General features: G+C 35.9%; 1 protein-coding gene across 1 annotated transcript in view; it reads left to right on the top strand.

Annotated features, from left to right (window-relative positions):
- The window catches only part of FSTL5 (follistatin like 5), a 269,724-nt gene extending 261,796 nt beyond the window's left edge, over positions 1-7,928 (top strand). The window contains exon 15 of the mRNA XM_059844470.1: positions 5,495-7,928. Coding sequence (XP_059700453.1) covers positions 5,495-6,197 — 703 coding nt within the window. The 3' untranslated portion in view covers positions 6,198-7,928. The remainder of the gene's footprint in view (positions 1-5,494) is intronic.
- The last annotated feature ends 18,322 nt before the right edge of the window (positions 7,929-26,250 follow it).

Genomic DNA, 26,250 nt, shown 5'->3' with positions numbered 1-26,250 from the left:
AGAAAGCTATACCCTCCTGATATTCAGTTACCTTCAGAGAGTTTTCTAGTAAAAAAATTAAATTAAGTTTGTCTGACAAAGTTAATTTTTTCATAAACCCGTGTTGACTGTGTTATATTCACGATTTTCTGTAATTCATTCTCATATAATCTATTTTATTATTTCCCTTGGATATGCATCAAGCTGTTCAGCTTAGCTGGGATACCTGACTTCATCTTATGAATATTTCAACAATCTTTTTTTTTCAGACTTTCCAAATTTTCCTGTTATTCTGAGATTTATTAAAACGCTAAGAGCTAGTCAACTCTTTCAAAATTATTAGGAACAAATTATCTCACCTGACACATATATGTCCCTATAAAAAACCTCTTTATCACCTTCCTCAGTTGCCAGTGAGTTGTAAAGCACTTTCTGGTCTTAGGTAACAAAAGTATATTTTTTCTCATCCTTTGTTTCTTTCTTTTTTTAAACTATATCAGACATGAAATTCTTAGCTTTTCTTATCAGTTTTCTTCACTTCCCCTTTTTCCTTCCCAGAACTTCATTACTTTTTCCATCCTTACGCCTCTGCCTAGCAATTCTCAGAGACTAAGAATCAGCCTCACAAACCTCACAGGCACAGAAACAGACCTCTCTCGATTTGTTCAGCTTCTCAAAACTCTAGCCACACAGTTCTCACTGAGACAGGCAGGGAAATATATGAAACACACAGCTTGCAAAATCCTTTTACACCCAAGAAGACTGGCAGCTTTAAATTACTTCCCCCCCCTCCCTTCTTTTTATCTGTATTGTTGGTCTGTTAGGGTATTTGCATCCCTGTCCAGCTTTACTGAATTTTAATTGGAGTACTGAAATGTTGCAGGCAGTAGGACAGACAAAAAAGAATTGTTTAAACAGTAGTATTGATAAAATCCTGTTCATTCTAATAAATTGCTTTTGGCAGCTATACTGGTTTTGGGAAGGGTGAATCCTTCATGAAGTTTTACCAACTTCTCTCCCAGCCAGGTCCAAAGTTCTGTCTCTTTTTAGTAATCAAAAACGTTATTTTGATGGAGTGATTTTGTATACTCTTATTCAAAATTATATATATATTTTATATGTTTTCTTCTCACGTCTGTCCCTCTAGTACCTCAGTTGAAGCAGTAACCTGCAGCATGATAGGTTAGAAACCATGCTGGGCCCAGATAACCTGTATTTCACCTGGGCTATGCCAATGGATTATTATATAGCCTTAGGCCATTCAGCTTTCTTTGCCCTCTGTGTTATCTCTACAGTGCTTTGAAATCAGTAACTATAAACTGCTACGTATGTTCTATACATTATTCTGCTCACATAACTGATCTCTCAGTGTATGCAGCCCCAGAAACATTACACTGTGGGCCAATTTTACATCTGTGTCCAAAGCAGTGACTTTTTCAAGTTTGAACTAGAAAACATTATAAAGCAAAAAGTCTTTTGCATGTTAATGTTACAAGAAAATGGAGTTGTATTTTATCAGGGCTAGGGAAGACAGTTCTCTAAGGAAGGAAAAAAAGCCTATCTCCCAAACCTTTGTTTTCAATTCAGAAGTAAATAGAATGCAATGAATAGCACGGATAGCTGTAAATAATTGTGAGTTGAAAATAAATAATCACTGAAAAAATGCATTAAACTGCTCTTTGCACACTTTATAAGTAAGATACATTGTAAACAGGCATTCAGGTATAACTGATTATCAGAATACATGTGGTTAGCTGCTGTAGCATATAAAATCAAGTTCCTTAATAGCTCCAAAGCAAAGGACAATAAATTTCTCAAGTGCAATAAAAATACAATATCAGATAAAGTGGGTAAAATGTTGAAGCCATTTTCTATAGGTTTCAGTTAAACTCAATTACTGAAGCTGAAGCCGCTGTTTACATCCCAGGAACAGTCTGTCCACAATGCTGTAAACTTTTTACTTGTGGCTTTTTGAACTGTGAACTAAATATTACAAAGAGATAGATAAAGCTATAAAAGAAACTAGTACCATTATGTTATCAGCTGGTTTGTTTTAAAATGTGTTTGCTGACTAAGTCTGGAGATCTGGAGACCCTTACTGTGGACAAGCATACTTTTTATCTTTTTATTAAATCTGTCTGTGCTGGTGGGAAGGTTTACATCAACATTCTTCCACAGCTCCTAAAGATATTTCATTCACACTAACCAGGTTAGTCACCAAAAAACATTTGGTAGTAATTATTCCACAGAAACCAAATGTATCCTGATGACATGCAGTGGGGAATGCTTATGCAAACCTTTTTAGTTTAGGGGATTTGTGTGAGAGAAGGGAGCAGCAGGTAATGAGAAGCTGGAGCACAGCCCAATGGCAGTGTCCTCTGTGGGCAAAGCTAGATGCCAAACGTGAGTCTTTCCACATGTGCAGGTGATGGTACCCCTAGGGAAGGTAGACAAGACCTTTTTCTTTTAACCTTAGACAACACATTCACATTTGGTAACCAAACAGTTGATGTCACCAAAGTAAACATGGTTAAGTGTACCCGTGGCTCAAAAACATACGTTCTGGAAATAACATTTGAGAAGTAAAGATTAGTAACTTATGTATTCCTCTTGATATCAATAACATTTGGATGCAAAAAAAATCACATAAATTGATCATTAACACTGCTTAATCAAATAATCATAAGCAAGGCAGATTTCTTTGAATCAAATTGATTTAAATACTTCATTTCAATCACAATTTAAATCAGCAAGTACAATTTGCTGATTTAGATAATTGATGATAATCTTGTTTTACATTTGTATTTTGCTTTAGAAGAAGGTCATTATTATGACCTGGAATAATCTTTAGAAAAAAATGAATTGTCAAGCAGCACAAAAATTTCTTCTTCTTGCTTGATATATGAGAAATGAAAAAAAGAAAAGGTTTCGTTTTTGAGCAGTTTAAAATATGTCTATTTAGGTTTTTAAATTTCTTTTGTGGTGGAAAATGGTTAAGAATTCATTTGGGTTTTTAAAAAAGGATTACCTTTTTTTTTAAAAGGTTACTTGTGTTTTCTCTCATGCAGGATAGAAGCTAAAGTGCAACTTTAAAAAAGCAGGCAAATTTTCAGTCTTTTTCCTTAATTAAATAAAGGTACTGTGAAATATGATGGACTCATATATAGAATAAAATGTATCAAATATATTAAAATGTTAAATGACTGCTTTTTTTTACAGAGGAGAGTTTGTTGCTATTTTTAATACAGTTTCTGAAAACAACAGGCCAAATATTAAAAAACATTTTTAGATTTAATTATGTAGATGATGACTGCTGTATTTTCAAAATCACAGTAAGGATTGGTGTATGTTTATGGAAAATTTCATTTGGATATAAGTCTGTGGTTTAGTACCTATGTAAGCTAAAAACAACTCAGTGAGAGCCTTTTCTTTCACTTTTAAAAAAGATTTCCTGATTTTTTCCATGACCATATATTGGTATGCTGAAAGAGAAAAATAATATTTTCAAACCCAAGGTCAGCTTGCCAGCCTCAAACAAAAAATGTACTGTGTGTTTGCAACTGAAATTGAGATCAAAAGTAGTTAAAGCAAAAACTCTCTGCGCTGTGTTCTCTTATTAAAATAGATTAAATAATATTATAATAGCTTAAAATTAAGTTATTCAGTACCTGTCATCACATTGACCTTTAAATTAGGTATTTTCCCTTTATCTTCTTGTGAATACTCCTGTTCCTGGATAGTTCACTGATTTTTGCTTTACATTGTTATGTAAAAGCACAATCAATAAGCCAATTCTATTGTCCTTTTATAAGCACTGCTCATGTGTCTAACACTGGTTATTAAACACGGAGATGTGAAATGTCAGTGTTGTTACCTATTTAACCTTTTCTATTACAGGACAATTTTGTGGATAATATAGCATAGGTCTCTTTCTTATAGCTGAAAAATACTTACTAATTAATAATGAAACCAGGAATCAATGAGTTAATGGCTGCCCAAAAAGATTAAGAAACAGATGTTATGTGGCCAAAAAATCTAAAAATCAAATTCTGCCTAATGATCCTAATCTTTTTCTATGACAGAACAGCAGACATGAATAGAAAAGTAACATTATCTTAAGTAAATTATCCAGGCATAACTTCAAAAAAAGCTCACTCACACTTTCCTAACCCAGGTGATTGAATTAATGTATTTATAAGTAGCTGAATAATTAAAGACAAAATTGATCTTATGATCAGATCAAATTGTAATTGTGGACAGTGTGATTCACACTGAGCCTTCTTTGGGCAGGATTTGTGGACCAAATAAAATCCTAAGGTCCCTAACAATTGAAATAGTTCTTTACTTCTGTGCTTTTGTGATACTGAAGCAGTATGCAAGGATTTTGGAAGGTGGAGCTAAAATTAAAAGTGTTCTTACATCGGTTCAGTAGAAAGTGCAAGTGTAATTCACCCTACTTTATGCTGAGGAACTGCCTGAACAATGTCCTGAAATGTTTTTTTGCCTGTTACTTTGGCAATTCACTGATTAGTAAGTGCACTGGGGTTACAAGTACAGTGTGAAAATTTTGTGATATTGTCAACTCAATTGTTGGAACATTCTGGTTGTCATATGGCTTTCTATCAAAAGGATGTGAAAGGTATTTTTAGATTACCATCATGCAGCCTCATTTTTAGGATCAAAGATTCAGAGGAAAGTGCCAAGAAACGTGCCAAAAGAAAACAGCTGTTTGGGGAAAGTGCTGTGTAAGCTACTTAGATAAGTAAAGTTAATACGCTTTCATAATATGTAGAAGTATCTTTTTTGCATATATATGTATATAGTCAATTGATTGTGCAGTCAGAACATATACATTACCATTAAAGAATAGTGATATAGTTTGTATTAAAGGTTACAATCAATCAGCTCTAGGATTTTAAAATGTAACCATATTATTCATGTTCAGTGAAAGTTTCTTGATGTATGGAAGAGAATAAAGGATCATTGAAAATGTAAGAAATATGGTGTTTGGGTAATTAGGAGGCATAAGCCTAAATCCTTTTATGATATTCATTTCTATTGAATTAAAATAAGGAAGATTCAGATAATGATCTGAATAACAATGAGTGCTGGGTTATGCTGATGTTCCCAAGTAAGTTGAAGAGCTCTATGAACAGAATTCAAATATATGGGATGTGGTATCTATTGGTATTTAATCTTTTTCTCCTTCCTGGCTTTTGTAAAAGTTAGAAGTGACTAGATATAGAAAGTAATGGTTTACTTCTTCCCTTGTGTCAGTAGGAAAAAAAACTTTCCCATTAATCAAATAAATGGGTTTTAGGCATTTTTTTAATGCATTCTAAATTACACCACTAAAAATAAAATATTATAAACTGCTTAATATCTGCAACATCTGAAGCTGAGATGTATAGCAATACACTGCTGCACATATTATCTCCTTTGCTCATGGTGTTTTCCCCGTTCATATATTATGCACACAATAACTCTGACTTTGGTTTTGTGCTTTTCCTTCCAGGTTTGGATATATTCTTCATAAGGACGATCCCATGCTCCAGAAAATTGATCTAGAAACGATGTCGTACATCAAGACGGTTAGTTTAAAGGATTATAATTGCGTTCCTGAGTCACTGGCTTATACACATCTTGGAGGATATCTCTTTATCTGCTGCAAGCCTGACACCACTGGGGCCGTCCTGCCGCAGCTCATAGTGGACAGCGTTACTGATTCCGTGATCGGATACAACGGCGACGTGACGGGCACGCCGCACGTCTCTCCAGATGGACACTACCTTCTCAGCATTGATGATGCTAAAGGCCTCCTGAGGATCCAGTCCATAACAGTGAGAGGAGAAATACAGGATGCGTTTGACATTCACACTAATTTGCACATATCTGATGTGGCTTTTCAGCCGTCCTTCACTGAAGCTCATCAATACAATGTCTACTGCAGCTCCAGCACACAAACTGATGTTCTCTTCATGGAGCTCTCTTCTGGCAAGGTGAAGATGGTGAAGAGTCTGAAGGAACCCATGAAGGCAGGCGAATGGCCTTGGAACAGTAAGAACCGTCTTATAAAAGACAGTGGCCTTTTTGGTCAGTATCTCATGACCCCTTCCAAGGAATCTCTGTTTATCCTGGATGGACGGCTCAATAAGTTAAATTGTGAAATCACCGAAGTTGAGGGAGGCAACACAGTAGTTTGGGTTGGAGAAGCATAAGAATCTGTGTTAGATATTTACTGAGTTAATAGTTTTACAGTACATTGCACTTAAATTACACCATCCTTCAAATTTACACAATTCTAATTTTAAATTGTTAGGCCCTTCTATACCTGTTATTTCTTTGACATGTATTTTATACAATGAATCAGCTTCCACATAAAGTGACTAAAATGATGGCTATTTGATAATGGTACTCCTTATTAATTATCAGCTGAGATTGTGTTGTTTGAAATAACTAAATATTGAAATTGATGATAAGTATAATAAATTAGTATAAAAAAAGAAGAAAAAAAACCAACTAAAAAAGCTTCAGGAAATTTAATATGATACTTTGCATTTGTAAATGGAAGACCTAAATATTATTCAAATTTTGGGGTTTTTTTGCTTCAGACACAGAACAAGAGCTGTTGTTCAACAACCTTTGACTCCTTAAGCTGAAATGTTATGTCCTGTCCAGTCCACTCTTAAATCTTTTTGTGCCTTGAAGCGAAAGTCTCACAAGAAAGACAAACATAGAAATTATAAAATTCATTCCCACTCTGGCTACAGGATTGCTTGTCATTGGAAAGAAAGTTCTGCTATCAAATTCCAGGTGACAAGTTGTGCAACATACATGGACAGGGAAAAAAAAAAGAAAAATTGTATTTGCAGTGTTTTCTGATCACTGCATTTTGGAGTTTATTTTTATGGTGTCTTAGTTGAGAAAGCTGCTTGCAGAAGCTTTACCTTTTTTTAGAAAAAAAATAGATGCTAGGTTTTTCAGCTATCACAGGGTGTCGTCAGCAAGTAGTTTCAAGCCTACTGAAGTGAAATATTGCACATCCTTTCAGAATATACCACATTTTTAAAACCTGGCATCACAAAGCTTCACTTATATCATTGAGGAAACTGTTAATTAAACAAAAAGAAAATGCATTTTGAGAAAATGAGAATTCAAAGAACTGAAGTCTACGACCAGTAGATAACAATTTTGCTTATTCATTGTACCATTGATTCTTATTTCTTAAACCATTTGGTTAGCTCAACAGATTTTCTAGTTCTTGCATCCAACTGGATTAGTGCAAAAAAAACCAAGATAAAAACAAAAAACAAACAACAAAAACTTTGTATTTTTTATAGTTTGTTTACGTAGTATTCTAATATAACACTGGTTAAACATGTAAATGGGAAAAATAAGATTCCCAGAAGTAGAATAACAAGTCAATAGAAAGCCAGCAGTGAACATCCATCCAGACTCAGAGCAATGACTTAGAAGTTTGAGAGTATTTTTATTTTTATTATGTTTTTGCTAAAGAATGCTTATAAGCTCTTAAAATGACCTCCATTTACTGAAGGCAATCAGAAAAAATATCTTTTTTTAAACAAAGTTTTACTGCAATTTAGATTGTGTAAAATTGCTTTGAAATCTGGAATTTTCTAGCATTGTAATCTTGTGTGCATTGAGCATTCTGCCCTGTGTGGTACAGTAGATCTCTCTTTAGCTTGAGCGAACCTCCTGGTAAGTAGCTTTAACTGAGATAAAAATTTGCTTACATTTCTAGCTCCTGAATCTATTTTCCTTTTTAAGAACTCCTCTCCATTGTGAACAAACAATAATCATGTAAACTGTCTGTTACTCAATTGCAATAGTCTGTCTCATGCAGTTTTTGTTCTGTAATTTATACCACGTGAATGTTCTGTATGTAGAAAATGCTTGACAAAAGGAGAATAAACCCCATAAATTTTAAACAGTCCTGACTTTGGTGAATCATCCAATCATCCACTGAGCTGGCAAGTAAACTGACTATTCGAAAGCACCTATTATTTTAAAAAGATGTATGAAAATAGATGGATTTTTATATATGCAAAATCATATGTAGTGTGGAAAGAAATTTTTTTAGAAAAGCTTAACTGGAGAAGTTTCCTTTGGCTGCTACAAAGGAAAGTTCATCTTATACCACAGGCTCTTTATTAGCACATCTAAAGCACAAGTACAGGCTGAGTGAGTAATGGGTTGAGACGAGCCCTCGGGAGAAAGACTTGGGAGTGGTTTTGGATGAAAAGCCCAATATGAGTCAGCAGTGTGCATTTGCAACACAGAAATCCAACCTGATCTGCATCAAGTGAGACATGGCCAGCAGGTTGAGTGATGTGATTATTATTATTATTATTATTATTATTATTATTATTAGCCTTCAATAATTCTACTTTTTTGACAATATTGTCAAGACTGTGTGTGTAAACAATGGACACAACTTCTCACCGTTGTTTTTTCAGTGAAGTTAAACAAATATTGGATCACCATGGTTGCTTTCATAGCTCTTATAGTTGAAGTTCAGCTTTCTCAAATACTGGTGGCCTGACTGAAGCTTTAATCTGAATGAGGGGAAGAGCTGGAACCTGTTTCCATTTTTGGCTAGCATCTCTTTGAGGAAAGCTAATGTAAGGGGGCTTTTTCAACCCAGAGAGGCAACATCTCCAGGGCAGCCTGCCAGTACCCATGAGAGGTTATAAAAGAGACAGGGTTAGATTCTTCACAGCTGTGCATAGTAGGAGGACAAGACAGCAGCATAAATTAAATCAAGAGTTTCAGGCTGGATGTAAGGAAAAGCTGTGATGACAGTCAAGCATGGGAGCAGGTTGCTTAGAGAAACTGTGCAGTCTCCATCCTAGGAGTTTATTAACACCTGTCTGGATTATGGCCATCTGACCTTTAGTGGAACTGGCTGTGACTAGCAGTGTTGGACTAGAGACCTGCCAAGCACCCTTCAAACCTCAGCTGTCTTGTGATTCTATCATTGCAACTTGGGGATGGAGACTTATTTTGTTTTAGTTGTGTATGTTTCTGATTGACTTTAATGTAAAACCTGCAAGTGTTGTGGTTGGGCTAAAGCATGGCCTAAGCAAAACTCAAAAACCCAGTATATTTTGTCACTTGAAATCCTTAGCTCGGAACATCTCATTTTAAATCAAGAACATTCTCATTTACAATCTGGAACATGTTTCTTGGATTCCAGGAAATCCTAAGCTGATTGTAGAACTTGCAGAGGATGAAATATGCAGAGGTAAGTGCATCTTTTGATGTATCTGAAAAATAGCTATGGCAGAGGGAAGGAGGACTTGAGAAAACCATTGTAGATAAGATCTGAGTATGTGTCCAAATGTAAACATAACCACTTGAGTGTATCCTTAGTCACAGATTTTCTAGGAAATCTTTTCTAGGTGTTTATAGTATGGTTAAAAGGTAGAATAGAATTATCTGTTAAATTACTAATCAATCTGAGGTAGGAGAGCTCATGTCATAGCTGTGGTCGTGTCTTCAAAAGAATCACTGTAACACAGGCAAAGTCCTGTTCACCTTTCATCAGTTTGTCCTTTGCACTTTGGTCTTCATCTTAAGCAGTTCCTAAAGAAAACTACTGAAAACTTTGTTTTGAGGTTAGCAACTAAAATGTAGAACACATAAGGATTTTTAAAAAGACATATTTAGGCATTTTTTATCTGTAATGACCCATAAATATGACTAATTTATTTGTGAATACTGTTGTTAAATGAGAAAAAACTTAGTAACAACTTAGTGTCTAAAAATCCTGATTTCAGCCAAGTTCAGAAAGTGACAAGATAGAGCATGTGAGGTGAGAGAGAGGAAAAAGTCATTCAGTACATAGATACACTAATTAGGGAGATGTGAGATGGAGCCCAGCAGCTGAGAACCTTTGCACTTGCACCACACTGACACCGCTTCACTGTGACCAATCTCCCCTCAATGGAGGGAGACTTGGAGGAGAAGGGCAAAAATAATGAGCCCAGGGAAGAATGTCAAGAATGACCAATTATTGTGAAGAAAGCTGCATTTTTTAGGGGGACTGAAAAGTAAACTTTGGCTTAGATACACAACTGTACCATGAGTCATCAGGTTGTATAAACAGCTTTTGCTGAGCTAATTAGTGGAGACTTCTGTTCTGAGCTAGCCAGAGCAGCATGGGGGCAGAAAGTGTGTGTGTGGATCAACAGAAGGTTGAGTTTGAAAACTGGCCAGCTACTAAAATGAACTTTGAAGAGAGTAATGGGCTTGACCTGGTTCATGCCTTGTGCTCCTTTCTGGTGGCTTGACACACCCAGCACCATGGTGGTGAGAATACAGGGACTGGTAATGGGAACCATGTTTGCATGGTGATTCAATTGCCTATTGCAATAGCTACATCATGCTTCTGGTATGATTTCAGTGTGCTGCTATAATACTCCAGGAAATCTAAATGCCATGAAACAACAACTATATAAAGTAAATTTGATATTAAACCTTAAATCCTCCTAATGTGGAACCTCTTAAAGAACCTAAAGAACAGAGGGTGTCCAACTCCTACCTCCACACACTATCAGTCCATTTTATGTAATACTGGAATTTAAAAAAAAAATAAAAATCATCACTTACAGTGCTTCATGGTATCACAATAATTAAATTTGGAAGAAATGGGTGAAATCCTACTTATGCTGATGTTAGGAGCATTTTGTTTTATAGTCAGTGAGTATGGCATTATGCAGACCACAATAATGGCAACAAAAGCAGTGTGGTGAACTATTTCCTTGTTATATTAAGGAAGGAAGAGATTCTGACAAGTTTGTAACCTGAGAGTTAGGAGATCACCTTCTAAGATATGTTTACATTCCTTAGTACAGGTAATTCAACTTCCAGATTGTTCAAGGAGTTTTATGTTGGGGTGTTTTCATTTGGATTTGAAGGGTGTTAATGGGGGTTTTTTGGGGGGAGGAGGACAGAGATTTTTTTTTTTGTTGTTTAAATAATAAGAAATTTTCAGAGAAAGTGCTAACAAGACTATGTGTCAAAAATCTATTGATGCTACTGATAAAAATTCATATATTTCACTTGAATCTCTCCTGCCTGTCACCTCCTAATGGGTTAAATGCCCTGTTGGTATGCCACTACTTTAAAAATGATTTAAAACTGTCTTCAGTGAGCTATCTTTCACAAAGTATGACAAATTCAGTTACTGATAAAAGACTGAAAGATACTGAAATTGCTTTTTTCTATTTAGAACTAATGCATGAAAGATTGCTTCTTCTAGCTTATGAATATTAAACTTGTTCTTATTTTAATCTAATAGATGAAAAAATAGTTTCCTGTCATTAGTCATGATGGTAATGTTCTTATTTTTAATCTTCTCAAGGTATGTGTCCTTTACACACAGATGGGTAACACTTCTCTCATTTTGCAATGCTTCTTTTTATATTTTTCTCTAGTCATGAAAACTTAGATAAATGTTTTCCCTTTAATTTTCATTAAACCTATGACAAAAAAAAAAAAAAAGTATTTGCCTGGTAATATTTTTCAGTACTGTCCTTGTATAAGATTCAAGAAAAAAAGCAAACCACAATTCACCATACCCCAGTAATTTCCTGGAATCTTCCACAAGAAGATTCCCTTCCCCCCCCCCCGACCCTTATCTTAGCAGACCTGTGCTAAATAATTGCTAATGCTGCAGCCAATACTGCAAAGAAGTAGAAGAAGCAGCATAGGGAAAAATTATTGCATAAACGAGAAGGGAAGAGGAGCTAAGTCTCCAAGTTATGGAAAATTAGTTTTTAAGTGTTCTAAATAAAATTGTAAATAAAATTGTAAATAAAATTGTAATATCCATTTTCTCTATGTTGACTGTAAAGATTAAGTAAGGAGATACACTTGTAAAGTGTACTTGGATGCTGTTTCCAAATAAACTTTCTCACTATACTTTGAGAGCAGAATGACATAATTTAGTGCTGTTCAGGCTGGACCTCCATGTCCTCTCCTCCTTCATTCGTTGGCTCCTGGGTCCTTTGAATTTCCAGTTAGACGGACATCTGGGGTGGTATTTGTGCTATCTTAGAACCATAGAATCATAGAATCAGTAAGGTTGGAAAAGACTTCCAAGAATGAGTCCAAATTTTGACTGAACACCACCATGTCAACAAGACCATAGCACTGAGTGCCATGTTCAGTTGTTCCTTGAACACTGCTCTCTTCCATGAGCAGCCCATTCCAATGTTTACCTACTTTCAGTGAAGAAATCCTTCCTAATGTCCAACCTGACCCCCCTGCTGCAGTTTGAGGCTGTTTCCTCCTGTCTGTCACTGGTTGTCTGGGAAAAGAGGCTGACCCCCACCTGACTACACCCTCCTTTCAGGCAGGTGTAGAGTGTGATAAGGTTACCCCTGAGCCTCCTTTTTTCCAGATTTAACAACCCCAGCTCCCTCAAGTGCTCCTTGTAGGGCTTAATCTCTAGACCCTCCATTAGCTCCAGTGCTTGACACGTACCAGCACCTCAAAGTCTTCCTTGAAGTGATGGGCCAAGAACTGGAAAGAGTATTCAAGGTGAGTCCTCACCAGTGCCAAGTAGAGAGACAATCATTTTCCTGGTCCTGCTGGCATTGATATGTTGTCCTCTTTTACCTTGTAAGCTTAAATGCAAGATTTAGCTATGGGAGTGAGCCTCTTTCCCACAAGATCAGCATGACCTTTTGAGTTCTATTTGATGCTCAGATCAGTTTTGGCTAAAATGATTAATCATTTTCATCTTAAATCATATTACATTTCCACAAAATATTGCTTTTACTTTACCTGTTTTGCTAAACTCTATTTACCTTGGATGATCCCAGTCTTGTGACAGAGATTTTCCTCCTTCTGACTGTTTTTAAAACCCTAATAGAACACCTTTCGTTTATTTCACTGAAGAGAGGTGTTTGCCTTATTTGTCCAGGCAAGTAGAACAGTATCTTCAGTTTAGTACAGGAATCTTCAGTGATTTTTGGATCAGAAGCCTTAGTTCCAGATTTCAAACCAAACTTTACACACAACTCTCTAAAACACAGGGTCTAGGAGAATTCCAGTCAATGCCATGACACTGCTGTTTTGGACTAAGGTCAGAGAAGTTAAAATATTTTATTTTTCATCATCATTTTTAATACTAGTTTTGGGGTCCATAACCTGTTGTTCTGTAACAGAAATCTTCTGTAACAGAAATCTTGCTACCTGTGCCCTTGTGCTGATAGCAGAAATGATTGTGCGCTCCCATTTTTCATGCTTGCCCTCATTTTGTTTCCTTATGTAAATAAGTGTGCATGAGAAACAATAAAGCCATGATGTTCTAAGGGTAGAGGCCTCCTAGGAGGGGATGAACTGCTAGTTAACTACTTGCCATAATGGAGAAAAAACCAGAAATATTTCTACATAAATGAAGCTGTCTCCAAGAAGACCTAAATAGCAGATGAGCTTTATCTTAAAAAATGAAGGGCTTACTTGAGCATCCCACATACATGAGAATGTCAAATACATTACCTGGTGTTACAAAGAGTATTTTTCTGGTTTCCTAAACATTTTAAATGTGCCAAGGACGAAATATTCTGAGTTCAAAAAATTTTATTTTTCTTTAAGGCTTTTGTTAATGCTGTTATGATTTAAACACCTTACAGACAGATAATTTAGTAATATAAAAATAAGATAATTAAATTCTCCATTGTGTCTCCAAATATACTTCCATTTGAATAACAAACTTTTGGGGAATTGAAGGCATTTTATTTCCACTCTAATTTTTTCATATCAATATAATTCCAAACCATTCTTCTATTCTTCAAAAACCTCTTTCTCCCTAATACATAGGAATATAATAGAAAGCAGGTAAATAGAAAACCCTTCTGTTTTTATTCTAGGCTTCAGTAATTCTGAAGTATTTTTCTAAGTATTAGTTTATACAAGTGAACTACATGGTTGAAATTCAGCAACTCTTCAGACAGTGTTGTATTGCCAGTCACATCTTCTCTTGTTGTTCAAGGCAATCCTTGTTTTAAATTGTGACCCTCACATTTGTATAAGTGTTTGAACCATTATATGTACCTAAAAACCACTTAGCTTGTAGAACAAGCATATTTTGTAATATTCCTTTTCACACTGACCAGAACAAGTATGAAGTGTTTCCTTTAAATTAAAAAAAAAAAAAAAAGTATTTTTTCATCAGTGATTTTTTTTAGTATCTAAAGTTAGGATTTCGCCGAGTCCAATTACACTTTACCTGTAACATGGCTTTCCCTTTCACTGTCCATTGAGTAACAAAATACTTTACATTATTTACATAAAATACTGTAGTGCCAGACAGTGAATAGGGAGAATGATATTAATGTTGTGATTAGTGATCACAAAAAATTCTTAAGAATCTAAACTCAGAAAATAGTGAAATATTTTAAAATTTCAGCTACACTCAAGCCATTAAATAAGAGTACCTCTAGTATAGGAGGAAGTCAAAAGAAGAAAACATGCTTTTCTATGGAGACTTTGCCTTCTAATTCAAAATAGTATCATGTATTATTGATTTTAAATTCTATAATTCTTCTGGCTTTTTCAAATACACACGTCATTAAGGATATCATAGATTACTAGAAAATTTCCATAAAGTGCTGTTAAGTAAGTGCATTTAATTTTTCTTTATAATTTTAAAGCATATGTTAAACTGCTTCTTAGAGGTTTCCCTTTTTAGTGTTACTTATGCCAACATTTTACTTTGTGCATATAATTTATCCTCGATCTTCTCGTAAACAGTGATTCCATCCAGAATATTTGTTTAAATCAGTTTTAAATATCAAGTAATACTTTTTGTCTGGGCAGGAATAATGTACTCTGCCTTGTTCCTGAAAGTTTAAAGTCATTTAGTTCAAAGTTCTATGAACTCCCCTTTCTCTTTCTCATCTGAGTGAGATGTTGATAGTTTTCAGTTCAAGAAAGGTCATCCCTCTGACAGGAAATTTTTGTCAGAAATTCTCAGAGGAATTGCTTTGGCATTGTATATCAAATCCTTAAAGCAAAGTATTAGATACACAAAATAGGATTTGTTTTCCTTCTGGCTGTTTGAAAGATATCGTTGTATAAGTAAATGCACAGAATCAGAATTTGGGAAGAGCAAAAACCTTAAAACACCTTTCTTTCCCTACTGGTGTTCATAAGGCCATGTTAACAGGAGAGTGGGGACATAGAGTTTAAATCTGTAAAGAAGTCAGAGCATTTTGGATCACAGAAAAGAGTTGGAGAACAATTTACCTTTATTTAACCTGGTTTTCAAGTGCATTTAAACCGAGATAGATTTTTCATGCCCTCCAGGTGTTTGGTAACCAGAACAGGAAAATGCCCTTGGCACACTCCACTGGCAAATTCAGATTGTGAATAGACCTGAGAAGAAAACCCACAGAAAAATACAAGAAAATAAAAATGTATTTTGTTATTACAGTACTTAGTCTGCTTTAATAATCACAAAGAAGGTGCAGTCTTTTGCAAAAATTTTGCAATATATTACCAAATATTATACAGTAATCTGCTTGGATTTCATCTGCTACTTATTGTGATTTAATTGATTTTAGTGAAGTTGTTCTTGTCTTCCAGTAGGATACATTAGACTCAGTTTCAACTTACTGTTTCTGAAAGAGCTGAATATCCCAGATTTGTGGAGAATGAAGCGAGTCTGTTGTAATTTGAGAGGAGTGCCACTGAGCCACACACCACAGAGTCATTGCAGAGCAGAAACACAATGGTTTTATCCAAAGTACCTATGATGTGAGAATGTCTGGGTTTTCTCAAAATTAATTGAAGCATGTAATTGTATGTCCTAGACTGCTGAAGGGTAAAATTTATCATTAGACTTGTCATCTTGGTGCTTATATGTGCTTAGTATTGTTCAAGCATCTCTGCAAAGAAACAAAAATGATGGAGGACTGGACTGAAACCAAATTTGGCCTGAACTTGGGAGCTGGGAGTGGCATTCACACACACAGATGAAAGCCCTGGATCTTCCAATGCAGTGTGGAGACAGCTGGTGTTGCAGGAGAAAACTTGACAGAACTCATTGAGCTGATTGGGCTTTCTTGTTTTACTCATTCCAATGTAAATAAATCAGGTGGCAATATCCAGGCTTTAAGATTTATAATGAATATTGCAGATGGATTTTTAATATTTTGATCAGATTAAGTATTAATTATTAATTATTTATTAATTTGATCAGAATGATATCAAGGACAGGATAAGAGCACCCTAAAGGATTAGACCCTGTTACTTTTCTGAAGAGCCTACTCTCTGCTGACATGGGTCTGAAATAAATCATCAAATTGCTCAGCATTGTGGGAATATGATCAGATCTTGATATGCCCCAGAAACAGACCCTTTGTCTTCTGGAAATAATTTCAAAGAAGCTAACATGCATAGGAGAATTTAGAGGCCCAAGTGAAAGAGGCAGGTAAGCACAGCTTCTATAGATCTAGATTTTGTATTCAGACATTTTAAATGTTTCATAGGTCTAAAATGTAGTCAGGAACCCAATAGAATTCACAGCATGTGAATGGAAGTTTTGTGAGAATACATAAGTGTATTAAGCATCACTATACCTTGTGCCTCAGCAACCCTATTACAAATTACTTTTTTAAATAAATTGTGGGTAAATTCTAACCACCACAGTCCACATGTTACTACTACAATAAGCATAAAATAAGCAAATATTTTCTGTTTATAAGACATTGGTTCTGAGCCTGATCTCAAGGCAGGTCAAGCAAGCCCTGACCAATTCTGATCCACGAGGTTTAAAACACTGAATGAAAAAGTGCTGGGACAAACAATGACATACCAGGAAAGTGGATCAATTTGTTTTTTCCTTTTAAGCAGTACAAGTGACAATATGAAAAAAAGCTGAGCAAGCTTTGTGCTATTGCAGTGCAATAGCTGCCACTTGGTTTCCACACTTTTGCAGATTATAAGCAAATGCCAGAATTTCTAAGAATTGCTCCTCTGCTGCACAAAGCAACTATTGTGGCTTTTCTCTTAACTCTGGAAAAGCATGCAAACAAGGCCCTGCAAGCAGGAAATCATGGAATTTCTTCAGTTTGTCACATTAATACTGTCAGACTCCAGTTAAAAATTCAGCATGACTGGGACAAACAAACTTTAATCGGCTTACTGGAAGCCTCAGTCACAATAGTGCCACTGTTCTCATTGTTAGCATTCCTTTGTTTTAAAAAGTCTGAAAGGTTTTTTTTTGTCTCCATAACATTCTCTCTCGCTAAGACCTGAATGGGAGCAGGATGTGGCTGTGTGCCATATCTCATTTATCTGCTGAGCATGGTGCGACATTCTGAGGCAAACACCTTTATCCTGGAACCCCACAAGGGCTCAGTGGGATCTGCTGGCTTACTCAGCACACAATGCCAAACTGTCTTTGAATTTGTCAGCAACTTTTGTCACAGTCTCAGGCAAGATGTTACCAGCAGGGTCTTTCCAGTTTCTCCTCTTTAGTGTTCCTTCTTAATATACACTGAAAAAACCAGCAAGGGCAAATTTTTTCTGGGAAGGAAAGATCTAGTAAACCTTTAGACCTTCATTATCCTGTTTACAGTTGGACTCGATTTTAAAAGTCTTTTCCAACCTAAATGATTATTCCAGCAGTTTTGCACTTTTCCATATTGAAAATAGAGATTAGAAATAAATTGAGATTTTGACATGACATTTCATTAATACCTTTTCCAATGGCATTAGCATTTTCATATGTTGCTTGGAAATACCAAAAAATACTATATTCTAAGATGCCTTTTCTATAGCTCTCTCCTCATCAATGAATTGACTAGCCTACATTCAACTAATATTCCTCTGCCTTTCTAGTTTCATGCAAAGCCCTGAATCCCTGCTATTGGGTTTCTAAGCACCACACAGAAACTGTACACTGTCAAAATTCCACTGTTTTTGTTACTCCAGTCATTTCACTGGCCATGGCTTTTCATACAAACCTTTAATCAAGAGTTCTGCTGGATTCAGCTTTCCAGGGAAGCTCTGTGAGGGATTACTGCTTTCTTGACCCAGATCACGTTGTCATGAGTGAGATGTTAAAATCTCTTAATTTCTATCAAAGCTGAGTACCCTCGCAAAGAGCCAGAACTTGAACTTTTCAGGATGGAGAAAGTCAAACTCAAATGGAGGTTACCTGTTTCCACAGCAGCTCTATGTTTTAACTGGTCTTTCCAGGATTATGCTTTTAGACTTTACTAATATGCACTTTGTTAAAATGTTTGGGAGTTTTTAGGTCTTAAAGAATGAAATCCCATTTTTCTTCTGGGAGGTTTTGGGGGGTTTTATGAGGTAATTGGCATCCAGGTCAGCAACAATGCAGGCAGTCTAAGTCTGGGTAGATTCTCTCTTAGTATCTTCTCTGCTCTCCAGAGGGTTTTACTAAAGGAACTGAATGCTGGATTGACTTCTTTCCATCTTTACATTCTTGTGGCACTCTTTTGTGTTTTCAGATTTGTTAAACTTTAGTAACCGTCATCACTGAAAGGAATTTCAATGAAATATATGCAAAAGGGATTTTCCTGCAACTGACATTTTACTTTTTACATTACTCTACAAATTTCACAAGAGAGTTTGCTTGAATGACTGAGGCAGGTACAATTGAAATTGTTTAAGAGCAGTAAGTTGTGTTTCTTTAAATAATGTTTTCCACCCATTCATTTTGCCTCGAATGTGTTAGAAATGCATGTTGATCATAGAAAAGCATGTTCTAAAAATGAGAATTCACAACAACATATCAAGGAGAAATTGAATGGAGCTCTGAGAGACCTGATCAAGTATAAATTGTGACTGGCCAAGGCAGGGGGGTTAGAACTAGATGATCTTTAAGGTCCTTTTCAACCTAAAAAGCATTCTATGGTAAGAAACGTCTTGTTCTACGTACTAAATGTTAGAATAATTCCTCTAGGTCTGTAAGTAGAATTAGACCACTTTCTGCTTTCACTGTGAACTCACATGCAATTCTCCCTGTGATCAGAGTCTGATTTCCTAATAAAACTTGCTTTTTCATTGGACATATCAAATGAAACGCATTCAACAATATCTGAGCTTCCAAATTCCCACGCAGTCTACACAGAAATTCCTGACTTACCAGAAAGTCCAGTCTTTGGGGGTTTTTTTAGTGTTTTGGGTTTTGTTTTGGTTTTTATTTGTTTGCTTTGGCTTTTTTGTTTGTTTGTTTTCCCCTAGACGTGCATTACCTCATTTTAGCCGTCAACACCGTGGTAAGTTGTCACATTTCAGGGATCCGAGGTGTCCCTGGAGGAGCCGTTCCCGCAGCGAGGCTTGGAGGCGGCGCGCTCGGTGAGCAACGCCGCCACCTAGTGCGACATCAGACCCGTCCTTCCCTTCCCTCCTGCGCTCGCGGCGCCGCAGGACGCGTCCCTTGGGGCAGCATCTGGGATGCGACAATTTCCACAACAAGCCCCACACCTAAGTTTCTTGTAAAGAGATCCATATGTTCTGAGAAAGTTCTTCTCAGTGCTTTTAAAGCACAGAAGTCTGACATTCAGCTCGTGGTAATTTTTAAATGTGTGAGCTTGTGTAGGCTTTTGTTTGGGTTTGTGGGGTTTATTGCCAATATTACATTTTTTCCCCATCTACAGAGTGCATTAACTGCCATAATACATTTTTTACCTAACTTTCTGACCTAACAATTTTAATCTCTTGTTCATGTCCCTCCATTTTTTTCCTGCATCCTTGGCCTTGTTCAATCATTTTCCTCTTTTCAATCTATAATGACTGAACAGTCAAATTCTGTCATTACATAATCTATTAAAGCAATTTGCTCTCTCAGTGACTTTTACCTAGCCATTATTTTTCCTGCCAGAAAGATGGTAAATATGACCTTTTCCATGACTAGTAAAAGGCTACAGATTTTGTGTTGACCTGATTGTGCAGTTCTCAGGACTTTTCTGGACTTGCCTTGGTCTGAGCTACTTTTATCACCTTTTTATACTTCTCTATTGGTCTAATTCCTGGCTTTAGTTACTCCTGTGAATGGACTTGACTGTAAAGGCCTGACAGACAGGTTATTCACTCTTTGCCTAAAGACCAGTAGCCCCTTATGGCAAATAAAGTTGAGGGATGCCATGGTGCAGTCTTCAAACTTGAGTCGGGAATCAGTGAAATCAGACTGTGATGAGAAAGCAGGTAAAGATAGTCCCAGCTGAATGCCAGCAGCGAGGCAGAAAGGATCCTGTACACACACCTAAATGGAAACCTATTTGGAAACACTCAGGATGCTGATGGTCTGCCACCCCTTCCCTGCTTGATGCAGATAACTAAAATCCACCCTGTGATGCGACAGGTTTGAACGTGAACAGATGCGAACAGATGTGAACACTGAGCACAACACCAGATAAAAGTAGTTGTTAGTTGAGTGCTGAGTAACAATCTTACTGACATCAATAGTAAAGCTTTTCAGTATCAATTAGGACTATAATATTACTGTGGCAAGTCCAATCAGTTGGTTCTATTATATTTAGATTGTTATTAGGTTAAACATAATTCTAGGCTCTCTATGTACCTTTTTGGGGGATTTTTTTGGCCATAACAGTTCTTTGAGTATAACATATCCCTAACAGGATATGTTCTTTGAGTATAACATATCCATTATCAACTCTCCTTGGAACTGAAAAAATCAATTTCATCTTTCAACTAATTTATTTACATTTCATCCTTTCACTATTCCTGGAAACACAATTATTCTGCATGTCCTGTCTATAGCAACTTCCTCCTATTGAATAGCTAAAATTGATTATATAGCACATCAATACTAAAGGAGAACACACTGGAAGAACATTTTGGACTGTAAAGTGCCTATTAGTTTTGGTTTACAAAAGCCCTGGAATAAAATCTGGGTTTTCTATGAGATCTCTAGTGCCAATTCCATCTCATTTGATCTAATTTCTCATAATAGCATAATTTGCATCTTATGTTAGTTAGAGACATAAGTGGCAGCACTAAGAATCAAGTGCTGTCCTACCTGAATTATATTTTCCCCAACTATACCACATAGGGTTTTAAAGGACAGTGATGTTAAGCAATCTTAAAAAAAAAAAAACAACTCATCCAAATTCAATATTTGTTGTAAATTCTACAGATGTATACAAATGGCTTATTTTATTATAACTCCACTTCTTTAGTTATCCCAGAGTTTGAAATTAAATATATCAATTACAATAATATTTTAAAAAATGAAAGTCTATGCAGTTTTCATAAAGGCAAAAGTTTAGAGGATAATTATTTTCAAGAACAAACAAAGGATTTCAGGTAAGAAACATAGATCTATCCCTTTGTCAAACACAAGTAAAAAAGCCAGTATGTGTAGCTCTTGAGAATACTAAGACATTTTCTCAAAACTTTCTTAGTGTCTTAAAATCTTCTAGATGCTTATTCTAGAATATATAGCATTATCTAGAAGACAATGCTATGTATTCTAGAAAATATCTGCTGTTGGGTTCCTAAGGCTCCTGAGTAGCATCAATTCAATCACATATTTCCAGATGGAGCCATTAACAAGAGGTTTGTCATACACTGTAAACTCTTTCTTCTGGAAGAACTTTACAAGGACTTTGCTTGGCATTGGCTATTACTGCCATAATGAATGATGTACCATTCTCTTCCTTCTCCCCACTTTGCTGAAGAACTGTCCTAAAATTCTCAGTACTGTACCACAACTAAAACCAGAGTAGTAGTACTCAAGAATTTTCAATGCAATAATTATTTACCTACGTGCCTACCTACCTTTTGGCCCTGCCTCTGAAATGAAAGATGGGCACAGAGTAGGGATGGGATGCAAAGAAGGGCAGACTGTTCAGGATCTTTTTTATGATGTTGAAAATGAAATTGAGATTCTGGATTTCCAATTCTTTGTAATTTACTACCATATGCAAAAAAAAAAAAAAAAATAGCAAGTACAAATTTGCATGAGAAAGACAACAATTTCTTGAAAAAGAAAAAGGTATTGCTCCTACAACAAAATACTTTTGTCCTCTAAATTTGCTTCTCTCTTGCATTTAGATAGAAATTTCTGCAAACCCTGACACTAATCCATAGCTAAAAATTATTTAGTGCCCCAGAATTCAATCCAGCTGAAGTCATCTGCCTCACAAATTTTTGGTTCCAGGTAGCTTAGGCAAAATCACTTCTATTCACTTTTTTTGACTGAATAAAAACAACCAGGCAAAAATAAAATCCAATGAAACCAGGCAGGATCTTTTACAGAAATGCAGTTACACAGCAGAAAAGTTGCCTGGTAGATGAACTTTCAAGTCTCCTTTACCACGAGGAAATTAGGAACCAGGATAGTTCTCTTAATCTATTGTTGGGGAATTCAATTTTAGGTGATTTTTCTTTTTACTAAAACAGTAGTATTCAAACTTTATTTGGACAAGTGACAAGTGGGAAATCTGTTTAAGAGAAGGTGTCTGAGTTCTCAAACCCTTTAGAATTTATGGAGTATCAAAGAGAAGGGTTAAGCCAGGACATTGAGATGCGAAACATGCTGCAGGTGCTAGCTGTAATGGCACCCTGCAAACCTGTCACTCAGATTATTCCTTTAAATAAAAGTAAATGTATGTATATATTTTAGAGTGACTCTTGTAATAACCTCTTTCTTGTTCACAATCATGTATTTTATTCTGTATGATCCTAACTTCCTTCTCCAGCAGTCTCAGAGACTTCTGTTTCACCAGCAATTTTCCAGAGTACTGTCTTTAAAGAAAAATCCAAAAATGTCACAAACAGTGACTTGCCTAACACATTCTTGATATTTTGAAAATATCTTTTATCCTAATTTCATGAAACTGATTCCAGACAATTTCAGAATCAGAAGACCTTGTGTGATAAATGCAGAATTTTCCTTTCTGGTCTGATTCATCTGTTTATATCCTTCTTCTTGATCAAAACTTCAGACCTGTTTTTTCAATAGGTATTAAAAAAAATAGTATAGCTCAGGTCTCTAGTTCAGAAAACCCATACATTCTAATCAGAAGATGGAAAATATTCCTCTACTTTCCCATTTCTTAACAATAACTACAGTCTGCTATCAAAGCAGTACATGATATTAGATTAATCTTTGCTATGAGTCAGTAAAAGTTCTTACAATAACTAGAGAACGAGATAAACTGGCTTCAGCCTTCTCCCATTAGTGTGGAGAGCCTAAATATGATTCACACATGAACTTTGTGGCATCAAAAAAAAGACTATCATATCTTTATGCTACTAAAGTCATAATGTATTACAGCACTCTCAAATTTAAATTTTCACTAAGTAACTGGGGTTTTTTAGCAAAGTATTTGCTAATCTTTGCTTACTGTCTTTCAACAGTGCAGTAGGGAGGGGAAGTATCAGACCTACTTTCTCACAAAATCTTTCTGCTTCTCAGAAATTATTTCAAACATGTTGCAGCCTTATTAAATATGACCAAAATATCAAAAGAACCCTTGTCATTGACAACAACAACAACAAAAAAAAAAAAAAACGAAGAAAATTTTTACTCTGCCTTATTGACTCTTTTTATTTATAAAATGCTTTATTGTCCTGTTGGGATGCCAGTGAGATGCTTCATAAATGATCATTTACATAATGATTCCCCTACCTATCATTATGATTAGCAGCACCAGTTGGTTAGGGTATTTTCCTTTATGGCTAATGCAAATGCTTTGGTCCTTAGTAAAAATTTGTTGCTAACATTCCTACAGCAGGGCACAGCTAAAAAATATTTTTCCCCTCATACTATTTTCAAGATTTGGGGTTTTTTTTAGAAGACATGCAAAGAAATGTTTTATCAAAGCACTTCAGATTTCTCTCTGGTCCAGCCTCATATTTGCACTTGCAGTTTGAGAGCAGGCACTGTTATCCTTCACTCAGGTGTGCAAGCTGCCCACCAAGTGAGGGAGTCCTTTCCTCTTGGCAGCTGAACATGGAATGGAGCAGCTGCAAGGCAGTAAATGAGCAATTGCAACAGGGACTGCTTGAGACAACAGCTCCTAGCTTTACTCAGAACTAAGAAAAGGCAAATATTTGGACTAAGATCTTCTGCAGCTACATGGAAATCCTTACCTATTTCTTTTGTCTTTGTTGAGTTTTCAACTACTATCTGGAACAAAGAAACATTTGTTCACCTAAAACCAATGAATTTCCATTGAGTGTTTGAGTGAAAAGATAGGGGTTTATTTTATACATTCACATTTTTCTTAATTAAAGACATTTTCTAACAGATATGGTATCTTTATATGTCTAATAAGTTCACTTCTTACTGACAATCTAAAATTAAATTTGTGTCCATTTTTCCTCTTACACAAAGAATGAGGATTTGAAAATTATTCTGTTTAGTTTTTTTCTCTCTGTAAATCAATAACTTTTGAAAAAAGTGAAGATGTAAGGATATGCTGAGACTGCAAACTAGACAGAACTTTGAGACTGATCTGCCTGAAGCTTAAAGTTTATTGAAGCTAAACAAGCATTCATTTAAACATTGGTGGCAATGATTTTTTTTCAACAAAATCATCAATTAGCATACAGAGTAAAACAACAAAAAAAGGATTTTCCTCTCAAAGCTCCACTTTGCTCTTCCTTTTCCCACTGTTTATTAGTTCTGGTTCCTATTCCCAGCTTTCTTTTCCAATCTCCTTATCCACACCTGTGATGTGTTTGTTTCCTCGGGGTGTGCCTGCCCAGCTGAAGTTGTTCAGGTACATTGAAGAAGAATGAGGATTCCTCTCTCTGGGAGAAGAACTTGTTACACAGTTTTGGCTTAATCTCCAAGAACAGGCTGTACCACAAGTCTTGAAAGATTTCCTGCCTCCAGACTCAGTCTGACTGCTCTTTTTTCTGATCAGCTGTCATTCAAGAAACAAAGTGTTCGGCTACAGATGAGTTACAAAGACCCTTTCTGTCGCAGCAGGATGTTAAGGTAATTGCATGATGAATTTCCTGTCTTTTCTTTAGAGAGAAAAACTAATCATTTAGCTAGATCTAAAAACTTCAAGTGTGTTTAAAATGTGCAAAGAGGTCTGTAGGTCTGTAGTGATGGATGGACATCTATATGGGCTGCTGACTTTAATGACATGCAGCGCTCCTATTAGTTCTGAAAAGATGTTTAAGATGAGATATTGTGAAATAGGTTTTGGCAGTTTTTGCATTAACCTTATACCTTAAACTTTGCGCGCCTCCTGGATGATTGCAGATTGTTTATTTTGCTTTACAAAATTTAAACTGGAAACTGGCAGTGATGAAATATGAACAGGTTGCTCTTAGAAGTCTTTCTGTTTCCAAATGCTTTCAAAGGGTGTGGAAAACTCTTTAAAAGTATAGCAGTCACATTATTGATGGCTTGGTGATTTAGAACAGAGTCTGTGAGTGTAGTTGGCAATCTGTCTTCAAGCAATGGGAGATTAAAAAAAAAAAAGGAGAGAAATATCAGTAATGAAATACTTTGGTGTGTTGCTAATTGGGAAAAAATGGATACTTTCAAAAATGCATACTTTGGTGGTACTAGAAGTTACTTTTGTGTAGGAGTAAAATCAGATAAATGCTTCATTGTGGATGAGGGAATGTAATTATCTGGCTTGTAATAGCCAAAGAGGTATCTGAGAAACCAAAAACACTGAAAAATTTCTTCTCTCTTGTTCTACAAATGTTTGGTGATGAATTGTTTGTCCTGGTTGAATTCAGCTGTGATGAGGTTCTTTCTATTAAAAAACTAATTCTGTTTGTTTTTTTTGATATGCAATGTTGTATCAGACTCTATGGTATACAGTAGTCCACTCAAAAGCACCATGTAGGTGTGGACTGATGTCATGTAAAATGTTATTTTTTGACTAAAAGTGATTAATCATGCACCTGAACATAATGTCCTATCTATTGTTCCCCAGAAAGTTTTGTTGTTTTTTTTTTTGTGGTCTAGGGATACTTTGCCTTGAGTGAGCATATCCCAGCTGGGAGCCTGGGATCCAGCCATAGCTGTGGGCAAATTAGAGGCACAAATAAGATGCAAAAGAGTGAAATTTGCAAAGGTGATGATAGGCCTGTTCACCTCTGAAGTGGCACATGGAATCACAGGGGGGTCTTTGTAGGAAACTCTGGAACTCTGCAGTGTTCTGACAATATCTGCTATTAAATAAAAATATTAAAAATTTATAGTGGAAAGAATAGGCATGATGGCTTTGAGTATATTCTATGGAAAATGGAGAGGGGAAAAGGGTT

This window comes from Haemorhous mexicanus, chromosome 4 (assembly GCF_027477595.1).
Source record: "Haemorhous mexicanus isolate bHaeMex1 chromosome 4, bHaeMex1.pri, whole genome shotgun sequence".
Lineage (NCBI taxonomy): Eukaryota > Metazoa > Chordata > Aves > Passeriformes > Fringillidae > Haemorhous > Haemorhous mexicanus.
This window is presented reverse-complemented; position numbering and strand designations above follow the sequence as displayed.